Raw genomic sequence first — 20,015 nt, forward strand, 5'->3', positions numbered from 1 at the left:
CCCTCACATTCTGCGCTCTAAATATTCATGTTTTGCTCACCACGACCCACATCCCAAAGCCCGATTCCTTCCGTGGCTTCAGCGACACCAAATCCGTGTGATACAATTCTTCAGCTCGGTAATCTGAATAAAGATCTAGGAAACCGTGAAAAATTGTACATGGCTCAGTATAAATTCATTTTCAGGAGATTTGGTCTTTGATGGTGATGCAAAATCAGAAACCTTAATTAATCTCTGAACACCTCTCCCGTGGCCTTCTCTCCGAATTCTAAATGCGTTAACATACCACTGGAGGCTGAGTGGAACACCCAATGCTCATTCCATGCTTCATGTCTTATCTCTTGTAGGCAGATGTAGTTGAAGTTCAGAGGAGTAGAGGAATCTTTCACTGCCTTCTCTTTACCCTCCAATCTGTTCCCGGAGGCGTGCTGTTGAATCAGTTATGAACACGACCACCGTTGTACCCAAAGGCTTAGACACCCCAGCTTATGTGGCTTACCAACGTCATGTAAGACCTCAGCGTAGTTTCTTGACTTCTTAAATTACCATTTAAATGAAGAGAAGTCATTGAAAACTTCACCAAGCAACTTAAAACATATGTCTGATAAGAAGAAAAACGTATATACATGAATGTACAATGAATAAAAAAGTTTGCCTTTCATTACTTTATTCGCTGTATTCTGGGGAGCCCTTTGTCTAAGGACAACGGGGTTCTCTGCCACATATATATTTCATTGTGTTATCACAATTGGTACTGTTTATTCTCTTGTGAAGCATGAAGGCACACATTCCACTTCCTTCAATATTGAACCTGGAACAAAATAAGGAGATTATTTACCGAACCTCATGAAAACTAACTGGGCACAGCCTAAAATATGTAACTTTGCTGATTATGTTTCAAAATGTGCAATGTAGAGGTGCCTGGGTGGCTCAGTTGGTTAAGCGTCCAACCTCAGCTCAGGTCACGATCTCATGGTTCATGGGTTCGAGCCCCGTGTCGGGCTCTGTGCTGACAGCCCGGAGCCTGGAGCCTGCTTCCGATTCTGTGTCTCCCTTTCTCTCTGCCCCTCCCCTGCTTGCCCTCTGTATCTCTCTGTTTTCTCGAACAGATTTCCATTCTCAAAAATGAATAAACACTAAAAAGAAAGAAAGAAAGAAAGGAAGAAAGAAAGAAAGAAAGAAAAGAAAAAAAAACAAACCAAAATGTGCAATGCAAAAGGAATAGAGGGATGAAACTAGCTGCTTCTCTCTATTTCAACCTCCAAAGTTCTCCCCAGGATGGGAGGATGGGAAGAAATGAACACCAGGCAACTTTACTGCAATAACAACAAAGAATCCTGGAACTTTATGCTGTTTTATAATGTAGTAAACATGGAAAATCACTTTGTGAAGGGTTAGATTCTTCTTTTTATACACTGAAATAAGAATAAGTAAATAAATATATTCAGCCTTTTAAAGATCACATACAGGGAGAGTGTGACTGATATTTTATTGAATCCCCCTGCACACATTTAAAACACTGATATATCTTCAACGTTTATTTTTGGGACAGAGAGAGACAGAGCATGAACAGGGGAGGGGCAGAGAGAGAGGGAGACACAGAATCGGAAACAGGCTCCAGGCTCTGAGCCATCAGCCCAGAGCCTGACGTGGGGCTCGAACTCACGGACCGCGAGATCGTGACCTGGCTGAGCCACCGAGGCGCCCCAAGAAGTTCAAGAATTTTAAACAAAGGTCTATTATTTAAAAATAGAGCATACATTGGGGCACCTGCATGGCTCAGTCGGTTAAGCGTCCGACTTTGGCTCAGTTCATGATCTCACAGTTCGTGGGTTCGAGCCCCACATCGGGCTCTGTGCTGACAGCTCAGAGCCTGGAGCCTGCTTCGGATTCTGTGTCTCCCTCTCTCTCTGCCCCTCCCTGGCTCGTACTCTATCTCTCTCTGTCTCTCTCTCTCAAAAAGAAATAAACATTAAAAAGATTTTTTTAAATAAAAAAAAAATTAGAGCGTACATTTTCTCTTTCTCACTCATTCCCTTCCATTTCAGGCCACTAGTGTGTGTGGTAAGTGTAAGCTTGAGTATACTTTCTCAGACTCCCCTATCAATGACAGACCCCCAACAAACAAAGGCAAAACCCCAAGAGGAAATAGTCAAGGATCAAACTAGTTTGATTTTTCTCTAGTCTAGGATAAAAACAATACTTGGGGTACACATGTCGTATATATAGTCCAACTTACCTTATAGAAGTAGATGTTGATATTTAATGCCAAACCCCGACTAAAGACTGTATATTTGTCTGAATATGGCATCCATAGATTGACAGCCTTTGGGGACATAATGTGGAGGCAACTATAGGGGTAGCTGATTATAGACTCAGAATCCTTACTATACTTAACACATTCAATAATAAATGCCATGAAGGCTTACCAATTGCTGAATGCATCTCCATTTACCCACATCCAGGGTGTGCTTGCATTGAGTTTTTTCAGTCCAATCCAATAGGCAGAAGTTCCCAGATGGGGCATCAACATTTCCTTTTATGAAATACAGGGTGTTATAATGGATCTCACCTAGTTTTCTCATTCTCATTACCTCTAACGCTATGGTCCTTCTTCGGGCCCATTATCCTCTTGCTAGGGTTATCCCAATAGCCTTGTAGCATGGCACTCTGCTTTTGTATTTGCCACTCATTAGCTCATCACAGCAAAGCAAACGATTCTTTTAAAACTCAAGTCAGATCATGTCTCACTTTTGTTCATAGTTCTGCAATATCTCCCTAATTTTACTTGGAGGAAGACCAAAGTATTTACAATAGCCTCCAAGACCCTAATCATCCACATTCCTCACTCACTCCCTCATGCTAGGCACATTGGCTGTTTTGTTTTGTTTTGTTTTTTCTGGTCCTTGAATATTCCAGGCATACACCTACCTTAAGGTCCATGCTCCAGATGTTTCTTCTTCTTGGGAAGCTTATCCCCCAGATATTCCTCTAACCAACTCTCTTAACTACTTTACAGTTTTGCTCAGTGCCATCATCTCAATGAAATAAGACTATCTTACTTGCAGCCTATCCACCTAGGACACTCATAATATTGCTTATGTATCTATCTATATATCTATGTCTATAGCTATATCTATATATCTATATCATACCATATATCATATCATATCATATCATATCATATTCATATATATAATATCCATAAATCATGTATATGTATGTAAAAATTTACTACCTTCTAAAATACTATGTAATTTAATATATTTATTACAATTATGTTTTATTCCCTGTTGCTTCCTTTGGAATCTAAGCTCCATAAAGGCAAAAGTCTTTGTTTTCTTGACTGATCTATCACACCCTTGAAGTATACTTGTCATATAATAGCTAGTCAATAAATTAAATGAGATTTATATTGTGAAAGAGAAATCTAACCACTTCATTCTTGGAGTTGAATATGGCCAGAGATCCACGATAGGCTATGCAGTTTTCTTGACCCTCTATCCAAGTTTTTGCACGTTCAGATTGAAAGAAGCAATTATTACTGATTTGGTTCCAGTCTTGTGGACATATAGTTTCATCCTCAGAGCATGTATTGTCATTAAGTATCTCTGGCTTTTTAACTAAAATTAACACAATGGTAGAAAAAAAAATGAAGAAAGTATAGGACAAAGGAAGAGTCTCACATTTAGGGTAAAAGATATATTTCAGATTGAGAAAATGTATTTTACTTCCATATTCAATTCAAATGATTTAACTTCAAACCTCAGCTCAAAAAAAGAAAAGATCAAGAACATAGAATGAAAGAAATCGGCATTGAAGAATGAAGGTGTATGTATAGTTTAAGATTAGCAATAATAGACACATAAACATCCAGAAACTAATCTTTAGCCAGTTTCCTCCCATTTTTTATACTACTGGCATTTTCTCTATTCATCCATTTCTTTCCTATTCATCCACTTCCTTTCCACTGTAAATAAACCAATTGTCTATATCCATAGCATCAGAGGGGTGGTTTCCTATTGCTGACTTAGTTGAAACTTGACTGTCTTTCAAGAACAACATTCCCACAGGAGTTGGAGGTGTTCCTTTGTTCTTAAGCACAAAAGAATGCAGGGAAATAAAGATCAGGATTTTACGAGCTTTCTACCATCCACTTTTTATTTTCCAACTTACTGCAACTAGATAGATGAAGTTACTTGTTAAGGTATAGCCCTGAGAAACAGAAGGCTCACCAAAAGGACACCTCTTCACATCTGAAATATATGACGGGTTTATAGTCAGGCCTATGAATGAGAGAATCTTCAAATGGGAAAGAAAACAGCAGTGTAGGACTATTCATATGAGCCCCGGTGTAAAAACCAAGTGGAAAAATCAGGTCACCAAAATTATCTGAAAGTATCAAGCTCAAAATGATGTTAAAGTTTGGTGTTGAAATAAAAAGCTTGTGCAAAACTCAAGTGTTTGGTTCAGAACCTGGGTCACCAGAAAACCAAGTTTTGTCGTTCATTCACTCATTCATTCATTCATTCGACAACTACCAGTTGAGTTTCTATCATGTGGCAGATATTTTTGTAGCTCTAGGAATACGACAGTGTACGTGCAAAAAAGAAAATTCTTGCTTTATGGGACTTGCATGTCTACTGTATTATATAGTTTGTCATAAAATATATCAGAGTGAAGGCGATTAGGATTATTGGTGGAAAGACTTGCAATTTTAACGCAGTAGTCAGGATAGGATTCAACCAGAGGTTAATATTTACTAAAAGTTTGAACCAACTGAGCTAGTGAGGAATATGCACATATAGGGGGAGATTTTCCCAAGCAAAGAGGAAAAAGAAAAAAAAAAAAAAAACAGTACAAAGGACCAAGGTGAAGTGCCTGGCTTGTTAATAAAAGGGTGAAGATGCTTGAAGGTGCCCGGATGGCTCAGTCGGTTGAGCGTCCGGCTTCGGCTCGGGTCACGATCTCGCAGTTTGTGGGTTCGAGCCCCGCATCGGGCTCTGTGCTGACGGCTCAGAGCCTGGAGCCTGCTTTGGTTTCTGTGTCTCCCTTTCTCTGCTCCTCCCCCACTCATGCTCTGTCTCTCTTTCTCCTTCAAAAGTAAAATAAAATAAAATAAAATAAAATAAAATAAAATATTAAAAAAAAAGCAAAAAACCTTGCTCTCTCATCTTAAAGAACCCCTGACTTTTGTTCCCAAGTGGGATGCTATTTTGGATTGTACTCAAGTCTGTGTACCCTGAATTGCAACTCTTTGATTCCACAACAATGCTTTTGCTTGATTATTGCCTCCTGAAAAATTCAGGTTAACAAGTGTATGGTCAGTATATTATCACCTCACCACGTATCAATAGATTAATCATTCATGATATTTAAAAAAATTGTTGTAGTCCGTTGTTGATATTCCGTGTGTATTTTATGCTTCTGGGACATTTGTAATTGGACGGGCCACATTTCAAATGATTGATAGCCACGTGTAGCTAGTGGCCACCGTACTGCTCAGTATGCTTCTACAATATATTTTAAACACATTTTTTAAAAAACAAATCAGATCTCTTTAAAATGCTGCATTGGTTTTTCATTCAGTTGGAGTAATGCCACATTCTTGCAGATGGCCTCCAGGCTCTGTTGGGTCCAGTCACCCAATTACCTTTGTGATCGCATCCCCTGCTACTTACTTGCCTCTTCACTCAGTCGTCTTCAGTTATACAAGCATCCTCACTCTCTCTCTTTTTTTTAAATTTTTTAACTTTTTAATGTTTATTTGTTTTTGAGAAAGAGAGAATGCTAGCTGGGGAGGGCAGAGAGAGAGAGAGAGAGGGAGACACAGAATCCGAAACAGGCTCCAGGCTCTGAGCCATCAGCACAGAGCCCGATGCGGGGCTCGAACCCACAAACTGTGAGATCGTGACCCGAGCCGAAGCCGGACGCTCAACCGACTGAGCCATCCGGGCACCTTCAAGCATCCTCACCCTTTTATTAACAAGCCAGGCACTTCACCTTGGTCCTTTGTACGGTTTTTTTTTTTTCTTTTTCCTCTTTGCTTGGGAAAATCTCCCCTATATGTGCATATTCCTCACTAGCTCAGTTGGTTCAAACTTTTAGTAAATATTAACCTCTGGTTGAATCCTATCCTGACTACTGCGTTAAAATTGCAAGTCTTTCCACCAATAATCCTAACCGCCTTCACTCTGATATATTTTATGACAAACCAGGCGCCCCGAGAGCATATATTGCTTACGAAGAATTTTAATTGGTGCTGGTAGCTAAAAATTAATCTTGGCTAAGCACAGGTGGTTTGTCACTGAACAAAAGTCCATTACTGTAGCACATTGCAGGTGTTCTGGTGGAGTCCTTGGACTATTTGGGGTTTGGCCCAGTTCAGCTGTTCAGGAGGACGTGCATAAGGCCCACCTCCTTAATGACCTCCTGGATGCCTTTTAAAACACCTTGACACAAATGACCCCATATTATTTCAGTTTTCACACTGGGTTAAATACAAAATACAATTAAACCAATTTTCATTTGTTTTTGACTCTCTTAGTGGGGCTTCTAAAATATGTGTCGTCTGTGGTCCCTATCACATTTTCAGTGGATAACTTTGCTCTAAGAGGGAAAGGCTGGGAGAGGGAAGCACATTTAGAAAGGAGGATGCTGGCAAGGTACGAGGTAGTAACAGTAGAAGTGGGGAAAAGGACTCAGATACTAGTTATATTTTGAGAGACCAGGAAGACTTTGCCGATTATTTTGGAGGCTTAGTGGATTGGGAAAAAGAGTCAAACATGGCTATAAGATTTTTGGTTTGACTCTTAAAAACTGAGAACAAACTGAGGGTTGATGGGGGGTGGGAGGGAGGGGAGGGTGGGTGATGGGCATTGAAGAGGGCATCTTTTGGGATGAGCACTGGGTGTTGCATGGAAACCAATTTGACAATAAATTTCATATATTAAAAAATAAAATATAAATAAATAAATAAATAAATAATAAAAAATTTTACTGGAAAAAAAAAAAGATTTTTGGTTTGAAAATTGGAAAGACCAAGTTGCTATTTCCTGAGGTAAGGAAGACCCAGACAGAAGAGGTTATGGGAGAGACACAGACTGAGACTTCGACTTGGGTAATGTATCAGACAGTCAAGTTGGTGGATTGAAATATTTGAAATTCAGTGAAGAAGCCCAGATTGGAGATGTGTATTTGGAGGCGATCAGAATGATAGGACATTTAGAGTTGTAAGCATGGTTCAGTTTGCCCAGGGTGCAAGGGTAGATACAGAGGGGACCTGCTCAGGGACTGAGCCCCAAGGCACCCCAAAGTTAAGAGGTCAGGGAGAGAAGAAAGAATAAGCAAAGTAAAGCTGGAAGAAGCCAGTAAATTAGGTAGAAAGCATACCGTGCGGCAACACAGAAGTTGCCAATGAACTTGAAAGACAAATTCAGTAGACAGAAAAGGAAGTGGAACCTGACCAGAGTACGTTTAACAGAAAATGGGAAGGTAGAATTTAGAAAAAAAATTAGCAAAAAATTCAAGGTGGTTGCTGTAACAGAAGAAAAAAAAAGAAAGAAATTGGTAGCTAAAGAAAGAGTAAGGGCTAATGAATTTTATTTTCTATTTTTTTAAATTTATTTGTATTTTTATTTAAAAAAATTTTTTTAACATTTATTTATTTTTGAGACAGAGAGAGACAGAGCATGAACGGGGGAGGGTCAGAGAGAGAGGGAGACACAGAATTGGAAACAGGCTCCAGGCTCCGAGCGGTCAGCACAGAGCCCGGTGCGGGGCCTGAACTCACGGACCGGACCATGAGATCATGACCCGAGCTGAAGTCGGACGCTTAACCGACTGAGCCACCCAGGCGCCCCTGAATTTTATTTTCAAGGTAAGAGAGATATCACTATTGTGTATTGCTGATGGAGACGTTTCAGTTGAGTGTGAAAAAACTATAATGTAGGAGAGAGGGGAATATTACCCGAGTAATATAACTGATCGGTGAGAGGCTATAGAATCTAGTGTGGGGCATGAATACTCCACCTACAGTACCAGGAATCTAGACAGAGTATATGGGTAGGGATAGAGGTAAAAAAGTAGATGTGGTCATGGGAGTCTTTGGGAGTTTTCTAATAATTGTTACAATTGATGAAGTAAAATGAAAAGCAAAACATAGACTCGAGAGTGAAGATGAAGAAAAAGGCATGAAAGGTCTGGAGAGAAAAGAGAAAGTATACAATAATCATGTATGGGAGAGGGGCACCTGGGTGGCTCAGTCAGTTGGGCGGCCGACTTCGGCTCAGGTCATGATCTCACGGTCCGTGAGGGCTGTGAGTTCAAGCCCCGCGTCGGGCTCTGTGCTGACAGCTCGGAGCCTGGAGCCTGTTTCAGATTCTGTGTCTCCCTCTCTCTGACCCTCCCCCGTTCATGCTCTGTCTCTCTCTGTCTCAAAAATAAATAAATGTTATAAAAAAAAAATAATCATGTATGGGAGAGAGTTAACGCAGTAGCGAAAACGTGATACGACTGTCAGTCCTCACTCCAATTTTTTGAACTCTTATCACAGTTATTCCTGGTGTGATTCTCTAACACTCGTGTTCTTTCTCTCATCAAAGGCACTCTCTCCTAAATACCTACTTGACCTTAAGTTTCAGCGCAAATACCCCTACCTTCATAACGTCTTACCTACCAAGCGCAGATTCATAATCTCCTTTTCTTCCTCTTCACATTGAACATACTTGTATTTAACAATTATTTTACAGTTAGTATCGGCATAGATGCTTGTTTCTTCCATCAAGTATTAATTCCTTTCAGGCCAAAATCCACCCCCCCCCACCACCTTTTCTTCTTTCTTTCTTTCTTTCTTTCTTTCTTTCTTTCTCTTTTTTTTTTTTTTTTCATCTTGGTAACATCATCACCTAGCACCGCGCCTGAAGTTCAATAGATATTAAGACAATGAACATTCTAGAAGGCAAAGCAGATGACTGGGTTTGAAAAACAATCAGATGCTCTGGCAAGGAGAATGCTTTCTGATTCCAACTGTTCAATGCCAGTTGAAGAACAGGCTAGTAGTCACTGGTATCAGACTGAATCAATGATAATACAATGAACATAGTTTTAGCAGAAATTGTTTACTTACATTTTCTAGGAAATTCTAACATTACCCACAGAAGTAAAGCGATGCCTCCACATATACTTGATATGACTAGCATTTTCTTTGTTACTATACCTAAGGAAGATGCATATCATTGTTTATCTTCTAGAGAAAAAGAAACAACAAGCAAACAAACAGAAAACTCGCGTGAGATTTGTCTTTTTCTCTACCTGCTCTAGGTGCTTTACAACCCAGCAACTGGAAAATGGGAGAATGAGAAAGGGTACTAAGAGCTGGACCTTTTCAGCAGCAAAAGTCCCAGCAGTGCTTGGCTTCCACTTTTTGGCGCCATTTCTGACCATTATTTTCCTGACTCAGTGCTCTTGCCCCGGTTCCAGAATAGAAAACCAAACTTCATCCTGGGACTTTTTAATGAATTTCTGCCTCTTCTAAGAAGGAAAAAATCGGGTGCAGAGGGGTGGATCCACCGTTTCTTTGAATCTTTTGTTTTATTAATGATGCCTGCTTTTATTTCAGGGCCAGGTTATGGGCAGTTAAAGAAACACTGCTCGGACTGCAAGCTAGGATCCAGAAGGGAGGGTAGGCTAATCGTGGGAGAGCTCAGTTCCTGTACCCAAGGTCAAGCTCCGTGGCGCCCCTTACCTGGCCTCGTGACCTTCTGCTCCATGGCCTGCATCCCATCAGTACCATCGCTATGCTCAACCCTACTGCCCTCCATCTCCGAGGCTCACGGACAAGGCTCTTCTGTTATGAGGCTGGGGAAGTAACGGCCTGCGGGCAGGCATCAACCGCTACCTTTATCCCAGGGGCCGGGGCTCAACAGCCTGGGATTGGCTGGACCACAGAGACGACTCTGAGAACTCAGTCTCTGATTGGCTCCTTCCCTCCCACCTGCTAACCCCCCAGCTGGGCAGGGGGAGGGCGATTCCCCTCATTTTGGACGGCTTTATGTAGTCACCCTAAAATCTCAAATCTGAGACAATTTTATAACATGTGGACCGACAGCCTGAAACCTAGCCACGAGGTGGCTTGGCTATCCCTCCTACTTTTTTCAAATACTTACCCCCCCCCCCCCCCACCGATTCTTTTCAGTTTTTGAGTTCCAGCTCCCCCTATGGACTGCTTAGGAACAATTGGATAAATTTCAGTGCTTGAATGAAAATTAGTTTCATGTATAGGCAGTCTTCCCTTTCCGCAGTGGAATGGGATGATAAAAAATGACACACAGGCAAAACCCAAGCCATATTACTCTAATAATCAAAGGGGAAATTATGATTGTTCCTCAATTAAAAAAAATTTTTTTTGAAATATTGAAAACTCTGTTACTCTCCCTCAAAAACATACAGGGAGTAAAAAAAACCAATAAAGCTATTTTCTTTTACAACACTGTATTTAAAACATCAGAAACACTGAGGGGCGCCTGGGTGGTTCAGTCAGTTAAGCATCCGACTTTGGCTCAGGTCATGATCTTGTGGTTCGTGGATTCTAGTCCCGCGTCAGGCTCTGTGCTGACAGCTCGGAGCCTGGAGCCTGCTTCAGAGTCTGTGTCTCCCCCTCTCTCTGCCCCTCCCCTGCTCAAACTCTGTCTCTCTCTCCTCTCAAAAATAAATAAACACTAAAAAAAATTTTAAGGGGCGCCTGGGTGGCTCAGTCGGTTGAGCATCCAACATCACTCAGGTCACCATCTCACAGCTCTGTGAGTTTGAACCCCACATCCGGCTCTGTGCTGACGGCTGGGAACCTGGAGCCTGCTTCCCGTTCTGTGTCTCCCTCTTTCTCTGCCCTAACCCACTCGCATTCTGCCTCTGTCTCTCTCAAAAATAAATAAACATTAAACAATTTTTTTAATAAAATCAAAATTTTTTTTTAAAAAACATCAGAAACATTGAGAATTCAAGTCTTTTGTTTTATTTTGTTTTTTAAAAAGCCTAAAAACCTATGAAGAGTACTCTGAAAATAAAACCAGACCACTTTCTTACACTATACACAAAAATAAACTCAAAATGGATTGAGGACATAGTGTAAAACCTAAAATCATAAAACTCCTAAAAGAAAATGTGAACAGTAATCTCTTGGACGTTAGACTTACCAACATGTTTCTGGATATGCCTACTCAGTCAAGAGAAACAAAAGCACGTATAAACTATTGGGACTACATCAAACTAAAAAGCTTTTGCACAGCCCAGGAAACCTTCAACAAAATGCTAAGACAACCTACTGAATGGGAGAAGATAGTTGCAAGTGATATACCTGATAAGGGGCTAATATCCAAAACCTATGAAGAACTCATACAACTTAATACCAAAACCCCCCAAATAATCATATTTTTAAAAGCGGGTAGAGGGTCTGAATAGACATTTTTCCGAAGAAGACATCCGGATGGCCAACAGACACATGAAAAGATGCCCGGTGTCACTAATCACCAAGAAAATGCAAATCGAAACCACAATAAGATATCAGCTTACACCTGTCAGAATGGCTAGTATAAAAAAAAGCAAGAAATAGCAAGTATTGATAAGGACAAGGAGAAAAAGGAACTCTTGTGAACTGTTGGTAAGAATGTAAATTCGTGTTGCTACTGTGGAAAACAGTGTGGAAGGAAGATCCTCAAAATATTAAAAATAGAAATATCATACAGTCCAGTAGTTCCACTGTTGGGCGTTTAAAAAAATTTTTTTAATATTTATTTATTTATTTATTTAGAGACAGAGTGTGAGCCAGGGAGGGGCAGAGAGAGAGGGAGACAGAATCCGAAGCAGGCTCCAAGCTCTGAGCTGTCAGCACGGAGCCCGATGCAGGGCTTGAACCCACAAGTCGTGAGATCATGACCTGAGCCGAAATCAGGGGCTTAACTGACTGAGCCACCCAGGTGCCCCTCCACTGTTGGGTATTTATGCAAAGAAAATGCAAATACTAGGGGCGCCTGGGTGGCGCAGTCGGTTAAGCGTCGGACTTCAGCCAGGTCACGATCTCGCGGTCCGTGAGTTCGAGCCCCGCGTCAGGCTCTGGGCTGATGGCTCGGAGCCTGGAGCCTGTTTCTGATTCTGTGTCTCCCTCTCTCTCTGCCCCTCCCCCGTTCATGCTCTGTCTCTCTCTGTCCCAAAAATAAATAAAAAACGTTGGAAAAAAAAATAAAAAAAAAAAAAGAAAATGCAAATACTAATTTGAAAAGATATGTGCAGTGCTATGTTCACTGTAATTTTATTTACAATAGCCAAGATATGGAATCAACCGAAGGGTCCATAGATAGATGAATGGATAAAGAAGATATAGCATATACACAATAGAATATTCCTCAGCCATAAAATAGAATGAAATTTTGCCATTTGTGACAACATGGATGGACCTAGAGAGTATTATGCTGAGTGACAGAAGTCAGATGGAGAGGAGTGGCTGGGTGGCTCAGCCCGTTAGATACCCAACTTCGGCCCAGGTCATGACCTCATGGTTCATGGGTTCCAGCCCCTCATCGGGCTCTGTGCTGACAGCTCAGAGCCTGGAGCCTACTTCAGACTCTGTGTCTCCCTCTCTCTCTGACCCTCCCCTGCTCGTACTCTGTTGCTCTCTCTCAAAAATAAATAAATAAATAAACACTTAAAGAAGTCAGATGGAGAAAGACAAATACCATATCGTTTTACTTATATGTGGAATCTAAAAAAAAAAAAAAAAAACAAACAAACCACATAAACAAACAAAAAAAGCAGGAATGGACTCATAAATATAGATAATAAAGTGGGATACCAGAGGGGAGGGGAAGGGGGTTGCTGTTGGTGAGGTACAAACTTCTAGTTATGAAATAAATAAGTCACAGGGATGAAAAGTACAGCATAGGGAATGTGGTCAATAATATTCTAATGATATGGTGACAGATGATAATTACACGTGTCGTGGTGAGCACTGGATAATTTATAGAATTGTCAAATCCCTCTATTGTATACGTGAAACTAATACAATATTGTATGCCCACTATACCTCAATACACTTTTTTAAATTAAAAAAACAAAATTAAAAAAAAAGTTTTGCATTAAAACAAAAGTTGAACAGTCTTGCCTTCTTGCTGTGTGACCGATAACATGGTCCAAGCATCTTTTCTATGCTTTCTTAAACTTTGATACTTCTAAGTATGGGCTTTCCACGTTTCATTTTTTTTTTTTTTTTTTTTTGCATCTGGAACAAAATTCCTCTGGCTGCATGTCTAGAGTCTCTCCAAAAGTGGAGGTATTAATATGCTCATGATCAACTATTTCCTTTTACTCGACTTTCTGTTTTCGACTTGACTTTGGCTTTCATTCAGCACTATCACTTTTTGTTTCTTGGCTACATTTGAATGATTTTTGACCAGTTCCCTCTTTTGCTTATTTATTTTTGTAAGATATCACATGAGTTTATCATTATGAGATGAAGCGGTAACGTGACATGACGCTTAATTGTCTAGGTGCTAACTAAAGACAGATGCACATTAATTAGTCATTGACCGACTTACAAGGACATTACATGATTGGTCATTGATCACCATGCATATCTACTTTATACATCGTGATTCGCAGGCTGAAAGACGAGCAGTGAAGTTTGTACTTTATACAATTAGACTAAATATACCATGCATATATTATAAATATGCATAACTATACTGAAAAACTAAAATTTGAAACATGTAGCTAGAACTTGGTGTTATTTAACTCAACCATGATAGATGAATTTTGTGCCTATCAGACCGTAAAAAGTAATGTACAATCACCCCTAACACATACATACATTCTCTTATAAAGCTACATATAAAAATAAAAATATATATACATACACACCCACATTATATATATATGTATATATACATATATATATACATATATATATATACACACACACACACATTATGCACATATATACTTTATACCTATGTTATGGACTAAATGTGTACTTACAAAATTCATATGGTGAAACCCTACCCCCTCAATGTGATGGTATTAGGAGATGAGGCTTCTGAGAGGTAATTGGGTTTAGATGAGATAATGGGGGTAGAGTTCCCATAATGGAGTGTGTGTGTGTGTGTGTGTGTGTGTGTGTGCGCGCGCGCGTGCGCATGTGTATTTCCTATCTATGCTTATTTTTGTCTACTTATCTGATGATTAGGGCACATTAAAGGTGCATTACAACAATGTATGCACTATGGTAAGTATTGGTGGGGGTATAAAATGGTGCAGCTACTAGGGAAAACAATAGGGTGGTGCCTCAAAACATTAAACATTGAATTATTATCTGAATCAGCAATTCTATTTCTGGCTATATACTCTCAAAGAATTAAAAGCAGGATTTTGAAGAGATATTTGTAAACCCCATGTTCATAATAGCACTATTCCCAATGGCCACGATGTGAAAGCATCCCAAGGACCCATCGATGGATGAATGAATGAAATGTGATATATACCTACCATGGGATAGTCCCCAGCTTCGAAAAAGCAGAAGATTCTGACAACGTAGATGAAACTTGGGGACGTAATGCTAAGTGAAATAAGCCAGCCACAGAAAAAAACAAACACTGTGTGATTCCACTTGTATATGGTGTGTAGAGTAGTTTAATTCATAGAGACCAAAGTAGAATGGTCGTTGCCAGGGACTGAGGGGGCGGGGAGGAGGAAGTGCAAAGTTGTTAGCGTTTAAGGCGTTTAAGGTTTCTGTTTTGCAACATGAAAAAGGTTCTGCAGACTGGTTGCACAATGGTGTGAATGCTCTTACCAGTACTAAACTACATGTTTCAAAACAGTTAAGATGGGAAATTTTCTATTATGTGTATTTGGCCACAAATATGTTTAGAATGGTACCGAAGAGGACTGTAGGCAGTAAAACCCTCATAAATGAGAATCCATAAAACTCCAAAAGGTGAGGCAGAAAAATCTCTGACAGGAAGTAAGCAGCAGGTGGATACGGTGATTTCTGAAAAACCCACGGAATCACTCAGGAAGGTAGCTCTGAGCAGCACACATCTGTGCTTCTTCAACTTTCTCTTCCACCATGTGAGGTTGGAAACACACAGCCCATCCCATCTCCCGTGGGCTACCAGGTCTGAAGTGGTATAGGCTGGAGGAAGACTGCACTTAAAAAAAATTAATGTTTATTTATTTTTGAGAGACAGAGTGTGAGCGGGAGAGGGGTAGAGAGAGATGGAGACAGAAAATCCAAAGGATCTGTCAGCACAGAGCCCGCTGTGGGGCTCGAACCCACGAACTGTGAGATCACGACCTGAACTGAAGTTGGATGCTTGGCCGACGGAGCCACCCACGCAGAGGAGAATAGTGTTTTTAACATGAGGTTTACATTTAGGTTTGAATAGAAGAGTTTGGAGTTTGGAGATTCTGCTGGACATAATAATTTCTGAAATGAGACTCTTAATGATTTCTGAAAAGAACCACGAAAGCTACGAGACTGACCCCAAACTGTTCAGGTGCGGGGGGAGAAAAGTCTCCGAGAGTTTTATGCAGTGAAAGACTGAAGTTCATTTCTGTGCACACACGCAGAGCTACAGTCCTCACAAAACACCAGATTCATCTGTTTTCCTAGCCTCTGATCCCTGTCTGTACATTCTTCCCATTTTCATGAACGTAGCTGAAGGTTGCAGGTTTACGGTTCCTCCTTGACGATAAACTTGGCGATCAGTTCCTGGTAGGCGGGAGCGAAGGCCGACAGACCCGTAAGAAAACATCCCAGCCGTACAAATTACGTTTGAAATGCACACAGTGTTTTCCTGGAATCTCATGGCTGAGTTTTTCTTCTGTTTAGTTCATTAACTCTCCCTTAAGGAAGTGTTTTCAGATTTTTCAGAACGTACCGCATCCTCTAAACCTTTTGTCCTCATTTTGCTCATGTTTACAGTCCTGGGTGTTGAGCGGAGCTACTTTCCAATGAGCATTTCAACGTTTCGGATACCAAGTAGAAAGGAGAAAGTAATTATATTACTCAGGGCAACATTTCGCGAAATGTGAAATCCACCTGCTTTGGGGCGCGGGAACCAAGAAGACGGTGTTGCAACAGGTGCTAGGGTGAAATTGGCAAAGAGAGTGTTTCCAGGCAACGAGCTTGACCAGTGTCTCCTGAGTAATGATCCGAATACGGTCTAGGCTTCAGCCTGTTGCCTGGCAAGATTCCCTTGGCCAGTCTCCTCTCCAGCAAATTCTGCGCTGCAGTTGTGGAGTGCTTGTCCCCCACCAGGTCCCCAGTTGTCTTGAGACGTAAGCGAAGGTAGAGATGTTCACTATCGGATAAAGCTCTCTGGTACAGAAGTATGCAAGGTTCGATTTTGCGCTATTTTATTCCACTTGTTGTGACAGGCTGGGTTTAGAGGTTCATGCTACATAGTTTCTTTTCCTGGAAAACTGACTGGGCAGACACCTCAGTGGCTGTGGGGCTCCCTCATTCAGGAAGCTTTCTGTGACTTGTGAAGGGCAGAGCCTAAAGTAGCAAGAAGCCATTCCATTAAAACAAAACAAACCAAAACAAAACAAAGCACAGTGATTTCTGGATGCCTTTCAGTGACTCGGCAACTATTAATTGGACACCTAGGTATTTGGTAAATACCATGAAAAAACACGGGCTCGGGTATTGGATAGGTCGACTGATAAGTGTGTGCAGGGGTGTAGGGAGAACATACCGTAGGGCGAGTGGTCAGGATAAACCTTCCTTCTCACTGAAAGAATGTTTACAACCTCTACATGCCTGTCTCCATTTTTCTAGCCATCCCGCTTACGGAGGGGTGCCCAGACGTAGCAAATTAAAATATAGAATTCCCGATCAAATTTGAATTTCAGATCAACAACAAATAGGACAAACACAACAAATGAAAACACTGCACGCGACATAAATAAACCATTTCGGGGCTGAATTTCAGATTGCACTAGAGGTCTTGCCTTTTTTCGGGCATCCCTATTCAGGGCGCAACGATTTTTCTTATCTTTGAAATGGGTCGGTGCTCCAGGGCTTGGTGTGGGGTTTTTCTTGATTCCCTTCTTACAGCTCTCTGGGAACCCTCACATCGGGACACAACCCAGCGACTGAGGATAGGCGAGGACTATGCAAGAAAGATGCCCTGCTGCCCCTTCAAAGGTGGAAAGGGCGCAAGAAAGGGACAATGGAAAAAGGCAACAGGAGACCCGAAGAAGCTGGCGCAGGCTGTGTTTTCTGGAAGGTGAGAGAAACACTGAAGAAACGGGAAGTGAGACAGATTGGGTGTCAAACGAGCAGCCACTGTCAGTAACTAGAGCCTAGAGCGTCATTTAGCAGAGTAAGTCTAGAAGCGGGTGTGAATACTATCAGGATTCTTTCCAGTTCCCGCCCCCTCCCGGGAGTATAGAGACATTTGTCTCAGTTTGAGCTGCACCTAGTCCACTTGTGGCCTGAGAGGGACGCTTTTGTTCCGCAGGGGAGACACTTCCAGATGGGACTTCACGTCTTTTGTACGATGACTGGCTGTTCACCTCCCCCCAACCTTTCAACATAAAGGAAACTGTCTAATGTTGCCCGAACCGTCCTCAAAGTTCCAGCATCTGGTGAGGTCTGTAAAGTGCCTGCACGTGGGTATGACATACCCTGGTGTCTTGAGGCAATCATAGAAACCCACACTCTTAAGCAACTTGTTAAAAACTTTAGCTTCATTCTTTACATCAGCTTAGACGAGTTGAGTGTTTGCCCCAAGTAAGTAAGCCCTGCCTCTTACAAGTTTAGCTTAGCTGTCCGCCCTTGACCTCAGGTCTCCGAGGGGTTTCAGGGAAGTTATGCATTTTGCAGATCATCCAGAGGGACGCTGTTGTAACAGCAGGAGTGACGCCCTTTCCAGCTTTCTACACACTAAGTGAAACTGAGTCTTCCCCTCCAGGGGCTGGCTGCCAGTCCCAGTGATCCAGCCTCGCAGCCTTTCCAGCTTGAAATGTTTGCTCAGCTGCGGTGGAATAAACGTCAGCCACCCTTTAGAGTCAGGACAAGAAGGAGGGGAAAGCATTCCCTCCTCCAATACGGATTTGCTTCCGTTTTAGCTTCCGGGAATCTGCAGAGTTAACCGGCTAAGGTCGAGTGATTAAGACAGTCCGTGTGGGTGGCGGGAGGAATCACGACACCTCTTCCAGTTACAGACGTAAGGAGTGAGCTGGCGGTTTCTGTGGTGAACATACTGAGGCAGCAGCGTCAGAGACGTCTTGACCACGATGTCATAACATCGTGACCAAATTTCTTAGCTAATTTCATTGGCTCCCGCAGCGGGGCTGAGGATTCCCCAGCCTTGCACCTGTAACAACCGCGCACAGCGTCAGAAATCTCCCACCTGGAGGCTGACACGTCCAGACCTGCCGGACTCCTGTGCATGACCCTATAGTGTAACAGGTGACAGGGAAGTACGGTCACCGCTAATGCTTCTGCATCTGTGATACTGTCCCTAGTATGGGTCGTTTCGGAAAAAAAAAAAAAGACGGAGTAGATGCATTGCTTGACCACTTATACACGTATACATGTATTCAGTAGGTTTTACACAGTGAGCAACCAGGAGATCTCAGGTTCTGGCCATAGAACCATGGCCGGTATCACATGATCACTATAAAGGTTGAACAAAATTTATAAAAAGAACCAACAAGACAGAACTTGAGGGACTCGAACCGATCAAGGCTTACTGCTTCCATTGTACCTGCCTGCCAGGAATACAGGAAACAAAACCCGCCTTTTAATAAAAAAAATATTCATAATCTCTGCTGGTTTTGCATACGATATCGGGCATTTAATAAAAAAAATATGAGGCATCCTAAAAAAGAAAAAAGAAAAAGCTAACTGGCAAAACACCAATTGACAAGCCAAATTGAGAAAAAAATGAGCTTCTCGTTGGGATGAGCACAGGGTGTTGTATGTAAGCCAATCTGACAATAAATTATATTAATAAAAAGAAAAATGAGTTGCGAATGCTTTCAGATAGTGATGATATTGGGCAGGAAATTTAAAACAAAAATGGTTAGTGTGTTTAAGTGAAGAGAAAAAAAATATAAAGAAAGTCAACGCATGGAAATAATTCAAGAGTCGAATGAAAACCCTAGAATAGAAATAAATAATAACTGAAATTACGAAGAATTTGATTGAGGATTAAGTGAGGGCAAGATGGAATCCAAAAAAGAAAAGTGTTTAAAGAGAAAGGAGCAGCCATTGGCTTCAAATACTTCTAAGAAAGGAAAGTTAAGGAACTGCGATGGCTTCTTATCTGTGATACTCTTTCCTAGGAAATGTTGTGCCAGATAAACTTCTTACCTGTAAGTTAAGATGATATATGAGAAATACTCGATGGATGTAGTGAAAGTACGATCTTAACTATGAGATCCATTTTGCTGTTTGGTTAAATGAAAGAGAAGAATTCAGATTGGACTGGATTGATGAGACTCTAGCTAAAGGGAGGGTGTGTGTGGGTGTGCGCGTGCGTGCGTGTGCGGGATATTTGAGGAACGAGAGAAAATTGAGTTTAAAAAAAAAAACTGGAACACTGATGCAGACCCAGATTTGTCTTTCTTCTAGTCAAAGCATCAGACAGCCCCATTAGTCATGGCTTTACAGATCAATTTCTTAATCTCCATGGCATTTCTTACAACATGCCTCCTGACAAAGAAATTAATTTCAAGGCAAAGGAAGGGAGCCGTGAATAACAACTCGCTGGACTTAATGGATGGCCCACTTCTTCAGAACAGGTAGCTTGGTAGAACAGAGAAATGACTGGAATGCTTTTGACGACTTAAGAACCTGGGAGATGGTCGTGTGGGGGTTTGGAGCGCCCCCTTATAACCTATTGTACATGCTTGGAAACACCTGTCGGAATATGGTCAACGCCCTATATTCACAGCGTGTTGTCTGGGAACTGATTTGGAAGCAGAAGTAGCTGCTCTATGTATGATACGTGAGA

At 41.4% G+C, this 20,015-nt stretch overlaps 1 protein-coding gene across 3 annotated transcripts; it reads right to left on the bottom strand.

Moving 5' to 3' along the window:
* Positions 1-650: 650 nt before the first annotated feature.
* Positions 651-9,926, bottom strand: LOC102902233 (early activation antigen CD69-like). 3 transcript variants are annotated; one of them, XM_006933507.4, is made up of 5 exons: positions 9,746-9,924; positions 9,128-9,217; positions 3,436-3,623; positions 2,430-2,536; positions 651-811 (listed from the first exon to the last, which is right to left on the bottom strand). In XM_006933507.4, the coding sequence occupies exons 1-5, from the start codon at positions 9,819-9,821 to the stop codon at positions 697-699; spliced, it is 576 nt and encodes a 191-aa protein (XP_006933569.2). In that variant the 5' UTR covers positions 9,822-9,924; the 3' UTR covers positions 651-696. The 3 variants fall into 3 exon arrangements, with proteins under 3 accessions (XP_006933569.2, XP_019690053.1, XP_006933570.2); XM_019834494.3 differs by having other exon boundaries at positions 9,128-9,247; positions 9,746-9,923; XM_006933508.4 differs by lacking the exon at positions 9,128-9,217 and having other exon boundaries at positions 9,746-9,926.
* Between the last annotated feature and the right edge of the window lie 10,089 nt (positions 9,927-20,015).

This window comes from Felis catus, chromosome B4 (assembly GCF_018350175.1).
Source record: "Felis catus isolate Fca126 chromosome B4, F.catus_Fca126_mat1.0, whole genome shotgun sequence".
Lineage (NCBI taxonomy): Eukaryota > Metazoa > Chordata > Mammalia > Carnivora > Felidae > Felis > Felis catus.